Below are 19,096 nucleotides of genomic sequence, written 5' to 3' on the forward strand. Positions count from 1 at the left end.
CAATTTGCATTTCGTAACATTAAAAAATGTAAGAAAACGACCGAAATATCCCGCTTAAATGAGCAAAAACTGATCTTTATAGAATAATAATCTTCTCTCTGAGTAATTTAATCAATACCAGATTATTCGATTAATCGATTATACGAAAATTTTTCTACGTCACATCTCTAGCAAGTAAATGAAAAAAAAAATGACCGAGATCATCAGGCGCGTGGTAAATCCATTTTAAAGAACTTTTTATCAAAAAAAATATTAATATTTGGACTAAAGAGCATAATGCGCTTTTGACATAAAGTTAATATTCCTTCTTTAAGGGTTTTGATTAATGTGTTACAGCAGGTTACAGCACACAAGTAGACAATAATAATTTTGTTGAATAAAATCATGTTTAGCTGTAGAAATCCGCTGGCTACAAAACAGCTTACTCGACAGAGCTTTAAATAGGTAGGACCTTGGCTTGGGGCTTTTATTTATTTACAATTTAGTCTTTGCTTGGATTTGATTACGGTTGGATTTATATTGAATTTACGGAGTTAGGTCGTTAGGTATTAATTAATTCTCTTCATACAGTCGAATACTGTCAACAAACCGGGCGGGACAAACTTTATATTGGCTATCAACGAAATTGAACTTAAAACAAGGTAAATATAATTTAAAATTTAATAATGTAGGTACATTGGTAGGTACCTAATCAAATTTTAATTTCACAAAAAAAAACAGTTGTTGTGTCTTTGAATAGTATAAAACACAATGGTGAAAATTGTTTCACCATTTAGGTATTTCACATTATTGTGTAATTTAGCATAATAATTGACCCCCGTGGTTGCCCCCATAAGTAAATGTAACTTACTTATCTGAGGGAAATAGACTAAAATGGACTAATGGCTGGATTAATTAACCTTTTAAACGCCCATCATTTACTCAAAAACTTTATTATAACACTCAGCATTCGCGTTGATGTCAACAGATGGCGCGAAGATCGAACCTCACGATTTTGAGTTTAAAACCTACCTAATAAGAAATTATAAATGAGATAGGTACTAAAGTTTACATTTACACACGGCCACACTGTTAACTATCCATTTCCGTTTTTGCTCTCGCTCTAATCAAATGGTGATTCTTTGCGATAGAACGAAATGACATGGCTGGCAATGGGCAGATAACACGTTGGTGATAGTACATTATTGAGAAATAAAATGCTACCGTGCGTGTTTAGTGTAAGCACACAGATGTGCCCGTCCCCCAAAATTAATTAAAATGGAAATAAAAAGTAAGTCCATATTTTAATGCTTTATTTTTTCCAGTCTTGAAAATGTCACAAAGTGCCAGCTTGGAGCGTCATAATCAAAATAATCAAGATGATGATGATCTACCTGCATCAGAAAAAGAAAGCAGAACAAACCAAGATTACAAAATGCAAACAGGTAAGGTTTGTTTAAAAAAATATTTTATCTTTTGCACCCTTGCAAATCTGGGCCGGATCCCTTGTACCTACTTATTTCAAATACCTAGTGATAATTAAATACCCACACTTATCTATGATAAAAGATTAGAGTATTTTTTTCATGGACTTGGTAGGTATGTCGTCGTAATGTAGATAATTAAATTTGAGGCCATATTATTATTAAATAAATTAGCGAGCACCTTTTGTTTTGCCTTACAAGTCGGAAGTTTGTAGGAACAACTTCTATACTATAAATAGGAATATGAGGTCTTTTAGACTTAACAGCTTTGAAACAAGTAGCTACTTGGCAACTTAATAAAAGCATGGAGCTGAAGGCTTAACCCTTAATAAGACAGATAGGGATAATGGTTACCATCACGTTTTGGTTTATTTGTTAGTCTTGTGTTTTAACTGTAGTGTCAAAACAACTGCATTATGGGACGGGGGACAGATGGTTCTTGCCAGTTTTTTTTTATGTTCAATGAGTCATAATGATAATCGAACGCCATATTGTTAGAAATTCATTATTTATTTACCTACTGTTTGGTTACAGATAAACAGTTGACCCTTGCTACTGACAACTTGGGTAGCAGACAACGCGCTCTCAACAAGAAGGTCAATGACGCTTTTTCTCAACAAGTGAATTTTGAAATTGCAAAATGTATACCAGAAAATACGAAGATTGACCGTTTATTTAAAATTGATCTCGCTGCAAAATATAAAAATGTTGACTACATTATTGAAACGCTTAAATCTGGAGATGAATTCTACACGGCACGAGCGCTAAGAAAATGCAAATGGTTATTTAAAGACCAGTATTCTGACGTTTTGAACCCAGAATATCTTTACGAAAACATATTTTCTGTCACCTCAATGAGAGTGAAGAAGAAAATTTTGAAAACTACAGCCAAATATATCAAGAACCCAGATCGTGCTGTCCAGTTCTATAATGTTTGTATGCAAGAAAAAATGCTATTCACAGCATTCAACTGTCTCATAAATACATCAGTAGCATTCAAACTAGAAACCTTACCAAAATTGGAGGGATACACTGTAATTGAATTAGAAAAAAAGTTTAAATACTTCAAATTACTGATCGGGAAGTCATTTGAAGTTTTAGATGCATTGCTAAATATTTATTATAAAAGCATAAGACGTAAAACTGTTTTCAACGTTAAATATTTGTACTATACAGTATCTAAAGAAAAGTATTTAGATGTTATAGAAAAGTGGCTTATATTAAAAGTAAATTTTATTACTGCTAAATTTGGCGCGAAGATATCTAATAGCATCATGAAATATAATAAGGACAGAGTGCTTGCAAAGCCACACGTTTATTATTATATTCTTGATACAGAAGCTTTTATAAAGCATAGTACGATTGATGACGCGAAAATTTATGCTGATGTATTTTTCAGTCCCTACAGATTTTGGGATTGTAAATGGCATGAGGCTCACAAGCCCATATTTGATATTATTGGAAATGAGAATTTCTTACCATTTTTGAAAAATTTTGTCGCTAAGATTTACCCTCTTGGTGAGTTCGAAATGCATAGAGGGTTTTATGATATGGAATATTACAAATTTATGAATCCTTCGGAGAAGCAAGAATGGGCTTTAAGTCATTTAAAACGTCAAGATATAATTCTCGGCCTAGGAAATGAGTATCGCTGGTATAGATTTATTGAATTCGAATTAGCTTTCCCAGAAATAAAGAAACTTATCGACGTTACTGATGATACAGAACAACGCACTGACATGTGCATAGTTTTATTAGAATCGGCTAAAAATAATCAGGATTTGCAGTTGCTCTTCGATTATTATAATAAAGTTCATTTAGATGAATTAAGAACTTGTAATGACTTTCTAAAGAAAGTCATATCACACCACAACGTGTTTGAGTTTGATGATGATTGCTGGGCTACTTTTTATAAAATATTGCTTAGTGTGAATCTCTATAGTTCAAATGATGCAACTAACATTAATTATTTCAAAAGTTATAAAACTATGATCGTTTTATACCACATACTACATGAAAAACCGTTTCCTGATGAATTGATGAAATATTTCCTTGAAGAATTTGACTTGAACTCTGTCGACGACCACATAGAAAATGTAGGATATGAGAATTATAAAAAAATACTTGACTTCTTCTATGATTTTTATGTCAAACAAGCTGATAATAAATGCCATCGTCATCGGAATTCAAAGGATGAAGCTGCAGAAGCAAAGCCAGTTTTTGCTGTTATAAAAAGTGCAATTACCATATTTTACGATGCAATTTCAAACGTAGCAAAATCAGACGAACAATTGAAAATCATCCCTAAATTGTCACTAAAAATACTCTCAGGCAGACAACTTTTGCAAGATCTCAAAGAGGACAAGACACTTGTTATCTCTAAAGTAACAGAAATTAAAAACAAATATGAGAATGCTTCAATAAAGCTTGATAAATTTCTTGATAAAATTATGATATATTTTTCAGAAGATGTTACCAAGGTCTATCTAGCTATGTTTGAAGACCTCGTCAGTGAAAATAAAAACAAGCGGACAGTGCACGCTGGTGTACGTGGTATTTTGAAATTAGGTGATGAAAACGCCATATTGGAAATAATGGGAAAACATGCACCGGCAAATAAAAAAGACGGACTAAAAAATGATAACATTGATCAACTGCGCATACAAAGAGCTATTTGTATGAACGCTTGCATTTCGCGTCCACATGTGCCCCCTGCCATCATGGTTAAGTATATGAAAGGCTGTTCTGATAAATATTATCTACATATTCTTAAAACGTACTTCGCGATCTTCCCCTCACCGATATGTCTAGAGTTATTGCAGTTGCTTCTTGATACTCCAGTATCAAGACACAAACATGCAATCCAACTAGCCTTTGAATGCTGCACTGCACAGAGCTTAATTAAAGTTATCACAAATATATGGACAAGCACTAAGAACAAGTCTACGAGAAGCGTCATTTATGAAACAATTTTAAATAAAGTAGCAGACACAAAAAACCGAATGCTTTTGGATATGCTATTAAAATTCACTTCAGGTTTACGTCAAACCGATGAAAATGAAGTATTTGATCTCGTTGTATCAAAAAAATTACCCGATGATTTACTGGGTGACTATATTGAAGCCGTATGGGATGCAGTTAATTCCTTTGAAGATAAACAACCGAATATAGGGCGCAAACAGAAGGTGATACATCACATACAAAATATACTTGATGTTGTTAAGAAAAGTTTTGTAAGCAAGATAATCGAACAGCACATGAATATGATGATAAAAGAAAATAAACTAAAGATAACGTATGCTGAAGATGAGATATCACAACTTTGTAAAGAAAAATGGAAGCTTGTAGCCCGATACGTCATACATCACACTCGTCCTGAATATTCCCTTGACGAAAGTATGCTACTATCTCGCAGTGTTATAGAAAACAGCATAGAAAATTGGGATAAAGTAATTTATGATGATTTCTTGTACCAAAAACTACTTTGTGATTTCTTCTGTTATCTGGAGGAAGCCAGTTTTAAACATAATGTCCAGCATTTTGAAGATGCGGTTCCTATTTTCGAAGATTTTCTGGCTTTGGTTAAATCATCGTTACCGTTATACGATACATACAAATTGAGGTGGGATTTACAACTAGCAATAATTAGCAGACAAGTAATAGGAAAGTGTAAGAGCAGCTTTATACAAGCAAGCAAAAAAACTCATCGCTATGATGTAAAAGATCTTCACAACGTTATAATTGACGCTTTTAAGGTATACAGTCACGAATTGGCTAAAGCTATTTCAAAGTATGCAAATGAGGTATACGTTGTGTCATTCTCGTTAACTTTAAAGGAAATAGTAGAAGACAATATAAAACAGATTTTAGAAGTCTTTAAATATTATTTAAAAATAATTAATAACTATATAGATATAGTAAGATATTTGGACGAAATCATGATAACAGTTGCTTCGGGATTAATAGAAAATGAACTCCCCGCAACTTTCTTGCTAGCAGTACAGTTACTACCACATGAAAGTCCAAGTGGTAGCTTCTTGTTTGCCATCGAAAAACTTCAAAAATGTTCTTATCAGGAAGTGCTGTATGTTTTACATCAAAGATTTCGAAAAGTGTGCAATACAATACGTGACAGTATTAAAACTGACAGTACAGATGAAGACGGCTTTTTTTCTGGTCTTGATATATTTTAATTATTTTTTTAGGGCTATCTAATGGTTAAGGCTAAAGTAGTTTCTCAGATCACCAATAGATGGCACAGGTTGTATGTAGGTAGGTATTCATCACAGTGGGGTTAGTGGTGATGTATTTCTCCCTGGGTGGGAATCGAACCTAGAACCTCCCAGTGAAGTGTCACTTGATCGATCGGACTCTAACTGTGATAGTACAATAAAGGTAATGTTCTTATTAATTATGAATAAAACAATTATTGCACTACATTATCTTATTTATTTCATCCCTTCCCGTTCTTTTCATTGCCTCCTGCTGATTATGTGCTTGAGTGGGAGGCCTCCCACCTACGTCACATCACGTTATATGTATTTTTGTACCTTATCTACCTATTCTGTTATCCCTGTTTTATTATCATTTTTAACGATTTGATAACTAGCGATAAACCTATAATCATAATGTAATGTACAATTCAGTGAGAGAAATTATTTATACTAAAATCAGGCGCTACTAAAATATTTTAAAAGCCTGGCGGCTAGCCGCTAAAAAAAATTATGACTCACAAAGCCGTATAATATCTAGATATTATGGCTTTGTGAGTCATAATTTTTTTTAATGATATCATCACCCCACTAATGCCCCACAACCTAAGCCACAACCACAACACAGAACTCCACCTTCCGACCGAGCTTATAGTAATGAAGTAAGAAATAATGTATTGAGAATCCTACATATTTTTCAGTATGAGAAATGTTTTTCTTACTCTTTTGATAACTAATTTAAGATTTTAAGTTTTAACCAGTCACTATAAAAATCGATATTTCAACAAAAATCGTTCTTATAGTTGTTGCATTACAACGATTTCATTTCACACCACTAGTGACACCAAGTGACACTTACCTGAAATGTTGTCAAATTTGACAGTGACAATATTTAATTGTCAATTTTGTCGTCAAGGTAGTTTTCAGGGTGTGGAAACTTCCATACAACCACGGTAATAATATCATACAGTATTGTAACTTCATATAAACAGACGAAACGAGATCTTTCTTTCGAAATTCAAATCACGGTATGCGCTCGGTATGCAAAAGTCAGGGGTGTCGCGAATGTGCCGAAAGGACGTCGATGGCCAAGTGTTAAAATTGAAAAAACTGATTGAATTTGACTGAACGTCATTTACGGTCAAATTGGTCAAAAACTAGTCAAATTGTCATTTTCAGTCAGTTTGATTTGAAATAAAAATTATATTGTATTAAACCAGCTTTTGCCCACGACTTCGCCCGCCCGAAATTAAAGTAACAGATCATTATGATTATTAAAGTTTCGAAATTATTTAAGTAGTTTTTACTAAATTCAATCTACTAATCACAAAACAATANTATGTATGTATGTGAGCGTTATGTACGTAGGTTAAGTACAGGGAATTTAACACCAGGCTGTCAATTAGTAGGTTCAAAAATTTGACAGAGAGGGTTCTCTATTTCCTATGTATTACTTTTCTCTATGGTAATTGGTAGTTTTTTTTGTGTACTTCTTTTGGAGTGAGTTTGGTCCTTGGTCGAGTAATCGAGTTAGAAATTCAAATTCCAAGTCCAACTAAATAGGAAATCTTACCACAAAATAACCATGAACTGAAATTGAAGATTTTTCATAGGAGACGAGGTCAATGCATAACCTTAGTACGACACATAATACCGGCAAAAAACTGCAGCCACCATCGTATTTATAAATAAAATTCAGGTATGGTAACTAATTTTAAATCTTTATGATATGATGATAATGATTTATGTACATTACTAGAAAACTAATCTAGATTCTTATTTTGTTTTAAATGTAGGTAGGTTCCTTCTCAGACCATCTCAGGACAATGGTGCATCAATACAAAACATTGTGACATCTTGAGCAGTATTTTGCCACAATCTCTAAATGTTTAGTTTGATGATAAGACGGTGGTAACTTGTAAAGTAGATAAATGTATTACGATGGCTCCTACGTATACTGGCGTAAGTGAAAAAAATAGATTTTACAGGAGAGCCATTTAAGTAGCCAGAACCATATTTTTCGGTCATATCTTCTGACCTACTAAAACGAATTTAATGAAATTTCACATTTAGTCTTAACATGTAATGCTTTTGCTACTGCTGTTATCAATTTTTATATTTTTTTTGTATATTTTGAGATTTTACACATTGGCCCTTTTATTTTATTTATTGTTCAACGTAAAGAGACTTAAATGACAACGTAAATATAATTATTTTAAGCGATTACCCTCTTTATTTATGCATGTAATTGTTTTATTGTTATCATGTGCTATTATCAATAATAAATCAGTTAGAAAAAGTTGTTTAATGTATCGTTATTACGTTTTAACGCAAATACGCCCATATACTGTGTTCGAGATTTAGTTAGGTCTTTTAACATAATGTGTCATATTTTTAAAAATTATAAATAAATTGAAAAAATCGAACTGCCTAAGGCGGGAATTGAACCCACGATGCCTTAGGCAGTTCGTTTTTTTCAAGTTATTTATAATTTTCAAATTAGTTTGAGATGCGACTCTTAACGCTAAAAATTAAATAACTATATAATGTGTCATAATTTATAAATAAAACAATTTGCTAAATATTTTCATGGCTTTATTTAAGATTAAGATTATAAAAAATATATATTTATGTAAGCAACTACTCGAATAGATGGGAGAATCGAATGATCGGGCTTTATACGTGGCGTATTTTTGCACATACGCCTATTTGCCTAAAATTTTATTTTGTATCTAATGGAAAAAAAATTTTTTTTTCTTGCTGATGTTATAGATTAGAGCAAAGGGAAATCATTGCTTAAATAATTGGAAAAAGGCGTAAGCGGCAGTTTCGCCTTTATACGTAGGAGCCATCGATTAGAGCTAATTAAATTAAAATAATTGACAATAATAATTTGCTAGAATATCCGCCCCTTTAAATGATTCATCCTACATTTTCTATGACAATGATGTCATACCGATTGTTTTGGCTATAAGATTTTATTTTAGTAAAAAAAAAAATAGATTTTAGTGTGTAAAATTAGAATAAAAGTAGTGACGTCATATATTTAAAAAAAAACCATTACTCATTTTCTGCATGGTATGTGATTATCTGTGTGAGTTAAGACTTTGCTTTATTAATAATTTCGTAGATTTAGATTAGACAAACTCAGTACGATAATAAAAACTCATTAATCTTCCAATTCTGTACAATTTTAAATACCAGTTAATACCTTGTTTCTTGAAATTCAACATTTATCTTACAGGTGCAAGCATCTATTAGCTGGCGATATATTCATCATGGTGAAACTATCAGGAAGTAACTTGCCGAAGCGCCAGCACGAACTAAACATTCAAGTCAACGAAACTGTTTCCAAAAATGTCCCATTCAAGGAGATTGAAGCTGAAACAGAAACTTCAGATGCTGATAGACTATTCAAAATTGATGTTGCTGCTAAGTATAAAAACACTGAATTTATAATCGAAACATTGAAATCGGGTGACTCTCTTTACATATCCAGAGTGCTCAAAAAATGTTGTTGGCTCTATGATGATGAATTCGCTACTATCATGAACACTGATTATTTGCACTACAACATATTCCCATTTATGTCATTAAAAATGAAAAAGCATTTACTGACAGCGTTATACATGAACATGAGAAATGAGAACCGTGCAGCTGATTTCTACCGTTATTGCAAAAAAATTAAATTGGATGCTCTTGGATATAAATTCCTAAAATTCACATCTGAATCATTCAAATTGGAGTTAATGCAAGAAAATATTTCTGAGATTGAACGAAACGACACTGAGTACTGGAAAATGTTCATTGGTAACTCTTTTACACTGTTTGAAGAGTACTTACGGAGTTCATGTTGGAATAAAAATGATGCTTTTGAGAAATTCAGTTATTTGTACTCGGTATCTGATGTTCAGTACTTAGACTTGCTGGAGAAACATGTTGACGAATCGAAAAATCGTTTTACGTTAAGCTTAAAAATAACTAAGCACATTGCTATAAAACACAAAAACCGGATAATGGCGAAACCAGACTTGTATGTGAATATACTCAATGTTGGGAAATTACTTAGGCATAGTTCATTGAATGAAGTTGAGTTTTTCGCCATTTTTCTGCTGCCAGCAAAAGTGTCTGAATTTTGGAGCAATCGTCATCAAATAAAGTTCAGGCAGATAATCAATGTTGTTCCTGAGAACGAAAGATATGCTTTTGCCAAGAAGATATTTGCAGATAAATATCACAATGAAGAGTTTGAGATGTGTAAAGAATTTTACGTTGAAAAGTATTATAGCCTTATGACGTTGGATGAAAGGGAAGCTTGGGCTATGCGCCACATTGCCAGCGGAAATGAAATTTTTGGTAGTGGTAGAAACTTTATTTGGTACAAATTCGTTAACTTTACTAAAGCATTTGATGAAATTAAAAAGCTAATCCAGACTACAACTGATAAGACTAAACGATCTGATCTTCTCAAAGTTTTAGTACAGTCTGCAACAAATAATGTCGAAGTTGAAAAACTGTTGCAATATTATTATGAAAGGCATGTTAATGAAAATAAAACTAACAAAACAATGTTTTTACTGAACATTACGAGTCATCATAATGTATTTAAGTTTGAAGATAGGTGCTGGACAGCATTCACTAAAATTTGTAACAGCATGAAGGCTTTTGATGCAGATGGTGGTAATCCTGATTTCAAAATTGTTGCCATGTTATTTAATATAATCAATGACAAAGAAATGCCTGATGTATTAGTACATTTTATGGAATTGTCCATGCCTATTTACTCCATTAAAAAACACATCGAAAATATAGACAAAGAAACTAAACTAAAAGTGTATGATTACATTTTTAATTTTTATTTGAATAGAATTATTAAATTTCAACCAGGCAGTAAAGATGATAAATTAGTAACCTGCTTGCATTTTCTGTTGGAACTTATGGCTTTGTTTGAAAAAACTAGAGCTGACATTCCTGACAATATAATAGAATTTACGAAACAGGATAAAGATAGTTACAGGTATCAGCAAATACTCCAGAGGTCAGATAAAGAATTAACAGAAAGTGATTTAATAAAGTGTCTCAAAGAAGATTCAAAACTAGCGATTGATAAGTTACCGGAAATAAAGCAAGCAATTAATGAATCCTGGACCTATAAAACGAACAATTTATTAAAAAAGTTGAAAGTATACTTTTCAGAAGATGTTGGACAAACATTCCTCAAATTTTATACTGATTTGCTCTCTGAAAGCGTCGAGAAGAATCAGCGTAGGGGAATACATTCTGCCGTGTACGGAATATTCCAACTAAGCGATGAGAAACATAAAATTCGTTTCATGGAAGAAAATGCACCAGAAAATGCGAAAATCGATCATGAGCATATAGACGCGGGTTTATTGAAAAAGCAGGAAGCAATTTGTCGCTATGTCAGCTACTCACGGCCGCTAGTGCCTCTTGCTAACATCTTGAAGTACATAAAGGGCGATTATGTCCACTACTGCTTGCCAATGTTTAACCGGCTATTCATGAATCTACCCAATCCTACATGCTTGAAATTCGTCGAATCTCTAATAAATTCTCCTGTTTCAACCCAAAAACACGGCTTAAGGTTAGCTTTTAAATGCTTTAGTGCTGAAAATTTGAAGAAACTTCTTTTGAATGCTTGGAAAAGCACTAAAAATGTGTCTATTAGAAGTGTCATATACAAGAATATATTTGAGAAAACTGCAAATGATCCTGAAAAAGAGTTGTACGATATCTTAAAGTTTTTGACGTTAGATCTTAACGATACCGATGACGACGATTTGTTTTCACTCTATAGAACTTATAAACTATCTGCTGAGTTCGTGGGTGAATTTTACGATGCCCTTTGGACAGCAGTTAAGGTATTTATAGATACCGAACAGAATGTAACACGTAAAACGAACATAATAAAACAAATCGATGATAAAATATATTACATGAAAAAAGATACTGTGAAGGGTATCGTTATGGAGTACCTGAATTCTATGTTTAACCAATGTGAAGCAAATACTGCAAATGTTCAAAAGTTTCAGTACTTGTATCTTGCTAAATGGGAACTGCTTGCGCATTACATTGAATATTTTACGAAAGATGAAACTGATTTATCTGTAAGTATTGAAATGACCAAACTGATTGTAACTGAAATATTGAAACGTTGGAATGACGTTGCCTGCGATATTTACGTGTACAGACGGATGCTCAAAGAATTTGTGTATAATTTGGATACGCCCAGATTTGTACCGATACCAAACACTTGTGCTCTCCTTTCGGATACCACGTCATTTGTAAATGCTTTGCCTGTGTTCGAAGCGATTTTAACGACTTTGGAGACCAGTTTGCCATTACACGAAATATATTGTTTTCAATGGAAGTTGCGAATCATTATAACAACACGGCGAGTGATCAAAGAAGTTCAAGTGAACCCTGACACAAATGGAGTGGAGATGGTTGAAAAAGCTTCTGGAGAATTCGGGAGACAAATTGGTAATTTAGTAAAAGAAGCCGTAAACAATGCGAAATATTTCGCGCACTTTGTAAGTCATTTGGCTGTTTATATTAACAGTAATGCCCGAAATATTCAAATGCATCTACGTTTAAATGGCGTCGAGGTGGCAGACCATGATATTTTGGTGTTGACTGCCCGCGGATTGTTAGAATTGAATACAAATGAAACTAGTCTCTTGGCCTTGGAAATACTGCCTTTAGACCCGAAATGCAATTTGAGTTTTTATCAATCTGTGTACAAAACTCTTAAAGAAAAACCTGAGCTTGAAATCCAATGTTGTATGTCTTCAAAGTTTAGCGATGATTGTAAGAGAAGGCGATATGAATAAGCCACTTTTTCCAAACAGTATTATATTTTTATACAGGGTGGAAACGTTAAGTGATCTCATTCGATTATTTCTAAACTATACAAGATATCGGAAAACTAGTTACTGATCTTGAAAGTCCTTCACGAGCTCTATCCAACGGTACCAATAATAGGTTACAGAATTAACTGGATCTATCCGAAAATTAAGTGTTTTCAGCCTCCATATGAAATGTATGCCAGCCAAACAATATTAGAAGTATTATTTTTTTATTAAATAATAAACACTAAAAAGGAACTCGTAAATTTCATTCCTATTTAAAATTATTCATGGAAAACATTGGTTTTAGGCTTTACTTGCTATAATTTATCAAGACTTGAGTGCCATGACTGTGGCTGTACTAAATGTATGGAAGCTGGAAACATTGAATTTTTGGATGGATCCAGTTTATTTTGTAACCTATTATTGGTATTGTTGGATAGAGCTCGTGAAGCACTTTCAGGATCAGTAACCAGTTTTTGAATATCTTGTACAGTTTTTAATATTTTGTGGTTTTACTAAATGTATGGAAGCTGGAAACATTGAATTTTCGGACAGATCCAGTTTCTTATTTAACCTATTATTGGTACCGTTTGAAAGAGCTTGTGAAGCACTTTCAGAATCAGTAATCAGTTTTTCGATATCTTGTATAGTTTAGAAATAATCGCGTGAGATCACTTAACGTTTCCACCCTGTATGTATATTTATTTACAGTACAAGTAACTTTATTTTAAGTGTATGAAAACACTTTTGCGGTGCCTTCAAAAATCTACATCTAATCGTTAATTGTTGAATTATGTAGTTGATAAGTATAGTAAACAAACGATGATATTTTGTAGTTTGATAACTTTTTTTACACATAGTTGCACAAAATTATTGTTAACTTTATTAAATATTATGTCGCTATGTATGTTTTATATTGTACTAGGTTAGCCTTCTGTTTAAGATATACAAGTAACCTATTTGATTTAGAAGTTCCTAATGTTGAAGATTCTGAGACAGTTCAACCTTTTTATGAGATTTGTATAATAATGCATATTTTAAATGTGCCCGTTTCTATTGATGAGAGGATACAAACAGATTAATGTTAAGTATAGTTAAGCTGATATTTAGATTGTAAAATCTTTATTTTTGAAATGTTTTTTATACTTTACTACACAATACGTAACAGTCTGTAAAGTCTGTGTACTTGTTTTAAAAATATATTCTTTATTTTAAATTATCCTGTTTTTTATATTATCCTGTTTTTTATTTGCGACCAAAAATAGTTAGAAACATCATTTGTATTTTTTCACTTCCTAAGAATTGAGGCTGCACAAAAAACAAAAAAGTTAGAAACGTTCTTCAAAATAAAACAATTTAAAAATATGCGAACTTAATTTATTATCTACTCAAAATGCAACGTTCATCAATACCTCGTATAAAAAATAAGTACGTAACAACAAATATTCGATCTGCTACGACAATGCTAGAACGAAGCGTCCATACAAATTTTTATCACACAACATTTGTTTTTAGTTCAACAGCCAAGAATCATAGGGTCGAGAATGTAGGTAAGTAGCTCCAAAATTGTATTATCATGTTCTACATAGATGGCAGAAGGCCTGTTTAAAACAGTATGCAAAAATCCTGGCTGAAACGATCCGAATGGGATGATTCTGTTCTTAAATATAACTTTATTTACTCTAAAAAAAATCAAAGATATCTCTAATCTAATCATACTCAAAGATGTTACAACTGATCGGTCGTTTACTATTTCGAGTTTGGTCTCATAACAGCATCCCATTTGGATAAGGTATTTGTATGGTGTATTTTACATACTGTACTTGTAATAAGAAGGGATAAAGTGCACGCATCAACTGGTTATTGTATTCCACAATACCGAAAGAGTTTCGGACGCTTTGCCAGCTTTTTTTACTGAATTTAGTTATTAAATTTTTCAAAGCAGCTTTAGGGTATATTTAGTACTATCTATGGATATCCAGTTCAACACATGCCCGTTTTCCTTTCTCTTAGTGTAAAAACCTTGGCTAAAGAATAGATAATTTACAGAAGATAACATCACGATATAGCAACTAATATTTTAACACTAAGACAGTTACATAATTTATATAACAAACCGATTTTAATTATTGCTCTCGAATTATTAAGCTGGGTATCCTATCGTATAAATAACTATAGTTAAACAACAACACCGGTTTTGGTATAATTATCATGGCCATATCATATCGAATTAAAAAAACTGATCAATCACATATGAAGAAGATGCTGAGTTTGAAGAGAGATTTTGTTAAATCGGTTTTATTGGTAGTTATAGTCAACGATAAATAGTTCATGACACCCAAAGTAGCCAAAAAGTAGATCTATAAACCATAGATCAAAATTGAGATAAAAAGTTAAGAACAATATTAATGTGCTTTTGCTATGTTCTTGTGTCTAAGTATACTGTTACAAAGATCTTATAGCATCTTATGTGACTGTTTAGAAAAAGGGGGAATAAAACTGTATTATCGGGTACCTGGATACTAAATGTTGGATTCAAACTAAAACTAGCTTAAAGACTAATAACATTACATTTCTCTCAGGATCAGAATACTTGTTTTGTAGTTAACCAGAGAAACAAAATTCTCATAAATAAAAAATATTTTGTTCCTCACAACTGAAAAATTAACATCCTTTTGTCATGTTATGAATAACATTGTTAAAATATTCTTTAGTATAGCTATACAAGTTGGCTAATTCAGTGTTTATACCTACTAAAAGACACATAAATGGCAAATACAATAAAACTAAGTCATAATATGCTTATCCACAAACTATTGAGTTCCCTCAAATAACTATTAATACGACTAATAATAATATAACTAAATCTAAGAAATAACTTACAAATATTAAATACACACTAAAAGTAAAAAAAATAGTTCGTTATTCACAAATTCAAATACTGATAATTTAATTCAACTTTCTGTTCGTTCCCTTTTTCGTTTACTTAAAATAATTTAATAGGTATAAATAAATATTGAGCTTGATTTTGATACATACGTACGAATATTTAATGACGTTTTACTTGTAATCGTGTTATAGGTCGCGCAGCGCGAGTTGAGACGATTAACACAAGCAAATATTATTGTATCTGTACTGTATACGCTAGTCGTGCTGATGTCTTTCTAACTGAAAAGTGCTTTCTATCTCTCTTGCACACATTCAACAAGATCGAGGGAGCTAGTGCTACTCGATATTTGAACGATTATGTGTTGTGTGTTCTGTATTCAAAATTTATAAATTAGTATGAGTGCCGTTTTCGATTCAACTTTTGCTACGCGACCTATAAACAGGCCACGCTAAAAAAAGTTTTGATTTTAATATTTTCTAGTTTGAATTAGTATATCAGAATCAAACTCAATAATAATTAAGAAAATGCTTATTGCTTCACTGATTTACCAATTGGAGCCCTCAATACCATTTTATGCAACAATTTAAGACTATGTATAGTAATTGACTGAATTTGTATAGTACAGATTCGATTGAGCAATATAAACAGAATTCAGAAAATATAGCATTTTTAAGAAATTATTAAAGCGATGGCAACGTTTAAAAACGACGTACATTATTTTGAGTATAGGAGCTGCCTCTTTGCGAATAGGTTTGCGCCAATATTTTACTAAACTATTTTTTAATTGTATAACAATTTCTAATGTCGATATTCTAGAAATGAGAACGCATTGTTTCACTTTAAAAATTCCCGTATTATACATATTCGTGGGATTTTTAACGTCTTCACTTCTAAAATTTCGTAACATCATGATAATCATTAGGCTACATGACATCATTTTATAAATCAATGAAAGACACTAATTGGTGGCTATGAAATCGAATTTATTTTGGGTATGTATGGGTTCCATACAAAGTTTTTTTAAACATTTTAACAAGATCACCTCCTTTCTGGTCATACAAGTTTTTTTGCGTGTATGGTTTCCATACAAAAAGTTTTTTTTTTAATATTTTAACTCCAGATCACCTCCTTTCTGGTCATACAAGGTTATTTCCACAGTGTATGCGACATACACACATGAAAACATGTAAACTCAACGGACTACTTTTCTGTCGACATAAAAATAAAGCCGAACATTTTAAATTTACGGGTCACGTGATATTAGAAAACGATCCGAGGCGGCGATATAGAAAATACAGGGTGTCCCAAAAAGCAGTGTCAAGCCGAAACCCAGAAGTAGAGCATCACTAGGGCAACCCGAACCTCTGGGCTTCGGCTGACACTACTTTTTGGGACACCCTGTATACATATTTTGCGATATCGTTAATCACATCTTATTATCCGACTGCGCCAGAAAGAGGGTTATGTTTTTAGTTGTTTTAATTTCCTTTTACAAGTTCTGATTGAGTGTTTCTAAAAGAACACATAGTTATGTCATGTAACCTGATGAACCTTAGCCTATAAGATGAGGGAAAGTGAAAATCTAGCCGTGTTAAGAAAGATAGTGGTATAGAGATAGGTCGTTACCGGGAACATTATTAGAGTTGCGAATATTCCTGGGAATGTTACCATAGACTGGGAATATTCAGGACTAAAGGTTCGGCCAAACCAACGCGATCACACGCGATCAGCCGGCGTGCAGCGATGGCGACCAGACTTACGCCCGTATTCACAAACATTACTATGAGGTCTCATCGCAGTGCGCGTAGACCCACAGGGTGACACACTAACCAATCGCAGAGCTCTATTCAACGCTGTGCGTTCGATTTGCTGCTTCACTTAAGCAGGAATCGTTTGTGAATACGAGTGTTAAATGCATTGATCGCCATCGCTGCACGTCGGCTGATGGTTTGACTGAATCTTAAGCAATTTTTGCGTCACCTCAATAACTTTGTAGTTCATTTAGTAAGCTGAAAATATGCTCTTTATTTTACATTTGATTCGTTGTTTTTTAACAACTTTAAAAACAATAACTGTGGACAGTGACGTAAAATGTAGAAAATACCCAACTCACTCTGCGAAATAAGTTTGAATAGTTGAGGCATAGCACAGTGTTTTCTGTGTCTAAAATATTCCCGGGATCAGCACATCTCTAGTGGTAAGATATTAGTTAACTACCTACTAGTTTATTTACAGTCTGGCCAGATGGAGCTGGTCATACGCCATCCCAAACTGGCCAAACATATGCAAATCAATACAAAGTGAAATTATTGTCGGATGATTGCTTCAATGACAAGCTTGAAATAACAACGATTTTGATGATAAACGAAAAACTTCAACATTCAAAAAACACGTCGAAATCGTAGAAAATATTCAAAAGCCACATCATAACCGAATTATGACATACTTCTCATTCTTTATCACATAGAACTGTCAAATATTTGTTATCATAACGATAGCTGACAAAAAATAACACAAAAAACCATTGGTAGGACCAACACTGTAAAAATTGTTAATCCCAAATTTCAACAGTAGAACTTCTCAACTTTTCTTTCATTTCTAAAAACTTCTTCGTATTAACTAGAAAAAAGCTATTACCTAAGTTAAACAAATATAGATAAACTCTTTGGTACATTACGTTTAGCTACAAATACAACCAACAGCGACAATAAAAAATGTTTAGTACATTTTACAATCTACTCTATCTAAGATTAGTCCATGCCTTAAATAGACGTCGGTTCTATTTTTATTTCAGTTTTACCAGTATAGTAATTGCCTTCAGTGGTGTAGTAATTGCCACATGCTACATTTTATTCTGGCGTTGCCAGCATTAAATAATAAACACATTTTAATTCAAGGGTTAGCGAACACGTATACGATCCAGTTGTCAACAATCAGAAAGAGGTAAATTATTTTCTTTAATATGCTGGCTCCTTCTAATATGACTGCATCATAACATACGTAGTCTGTGGTAGAAGACAGATACAAAATTTTACGGGGGGCGTGGTTACCATTTCCAGCTGTATTAAAGTGTTTATCCTTCGTGAAAGAAGTAAATTATTTTCTTCGAATAACAGAACATACTAGGTAATTTTAATACATACGTAGTTTGTGGTAGAGATACATATAAAAGTTTACGTGGGGCGTGGCTTGACGTCCTCCACTTGTATGAGTTGCTCGATGGGAATGAGGGACAGTTCGCCGCCTAGCATCGGCGCGGGCGGGGCCTGTGAACAAAAGAACATTTTGTTTTATTGCAGTTTAGGCCGACAATACACGGACCGCTTAAAGCAGTCAGGGTCGACAGCTTCAAGCTGCGACTGCACAGTGAACTGCAGAGTTCTATGGACGCACATACACGAACCGCTCGAGCGGTTGCAACTGATTCGGGCGGTCGACAGCACGGTGAATTTTCATCGTGCGGTCAAGCAGTCGCCAGCCATACACTGATTGCTCGAGCTGTCGACAGCTTTCCGCAGTTACCTCCGCCCACTTTCTTCATTCCACGGCGCGCGCGCTTGTGATTTGTTGAGCAGTTAATACCAACTGCTCGAGCAGTTATCACTGGCAACTTCGAGCTGTTGACTCTTGACTAAAAGAGTGGTCCTTGTATGTTGATCA

At 33.3% G+C, this 19,096-nt stretch overlaps 3 protein-coding genes across 5 annotated transcripts in view; 2 read left to right on the plus strand and 1 right to left on the minus strand.

Annotated features, from left to right (window-relative positions):
• Window positions 1-72: 72 nt before the first annotated feature.
• On the plus strand, window positions 73-5,900 carry LOC114361136 (uncharacterized). 3 transcript variants are annotated; one of them, XM_028316083.1, is made up of 3 exons: window positions 73-641; window positions 1,305-1,424; window positions 1,998-5,900. In XM_028316083.1, exons 2-3 carry the CDS (start codon window positions 1,313-1,315, stop codon window positions 5,654-5,656), a joined length of 3,771 nt encoding a protein of 1,256 aa, XP_028171884.1. In that variant the 5' UTR covers window positions 73-641; window positions 1,305-1,312; the 3' UTR covers window positions 5,657-5,900. The 3 variants fall into 3 exon arrangements, with proteins under 3 accessions (XP_028171884.1, XP_028171885.1, XP_028171886.1); XM_028316084.1 differs by lacking the exon at window positions 73-641 and adding an exon at window positions 696-1,217; XM_028316085.1 differs by lacking the exon at window positions 73-641 and adding an exon at window positions 696-1,204.
• Window positions 5,901-7,133: 1,233 nt separating this feature from the next.
• On the plus strand, window positions 7,134-13,606 carry LOC114361160 (uncharacterized). Its single transcript, XM_028316125.1, has 3 exons — window positions 7,134-7,373; window positions 8,919-12,559; window positions 13,239-13,606. Exon 2 carries the CDS (start codon window positions 8,953-8,955, stop codon window positions 12,526-12,528), a length of 3,576 nt encoding a protein of 1,191 aa, XP_028171926.1. The 5' UTR covers window positions 7,134-7,373; window positions 8,919-8,952; the 3' UTR covers window positions 12,529-12,559; window positions 13,239-13,606.
• A 332-nt stretch (window positions 13,607-13,938) lies between these two features.
• The window catches only part of wwk (anoctamin 8 white walker), a 45,127-nt gene continuing 39,969 nt past the window's right edge, over window positions 13,939-19,096 (minus strand). Inside the window, exon 24 of the mRNA XM_028316123.1 lies at window positions 13,939-18,702. Coding sequence (XP_028171924.1) covers window positions 18,610-18,702 — 93 coding nt within the window. The 3' untranslated portion in view covers window positions 13,939-18,609. The remainder of the gene's footprint in view (window positions 18,703-19,096) is intronic.

This window comes from Ostrinia furnacalis, unplaced genomic scaffold, assembly GCF_004193835.3.
Source record: "Ostrinia furnacalis isolate ACB-3 unplaced genomic scaffold, ASM419383v2 OfSCF5438, whole genome shotgun sequence".
Taxonomy (NCBI): domain Eukaryota; kingdom Metazoa; phylum Arthropoda; class Insecta; order Lepidoptera; family Crambidae; genus Ostrinia; species Ostrinia furnacalis.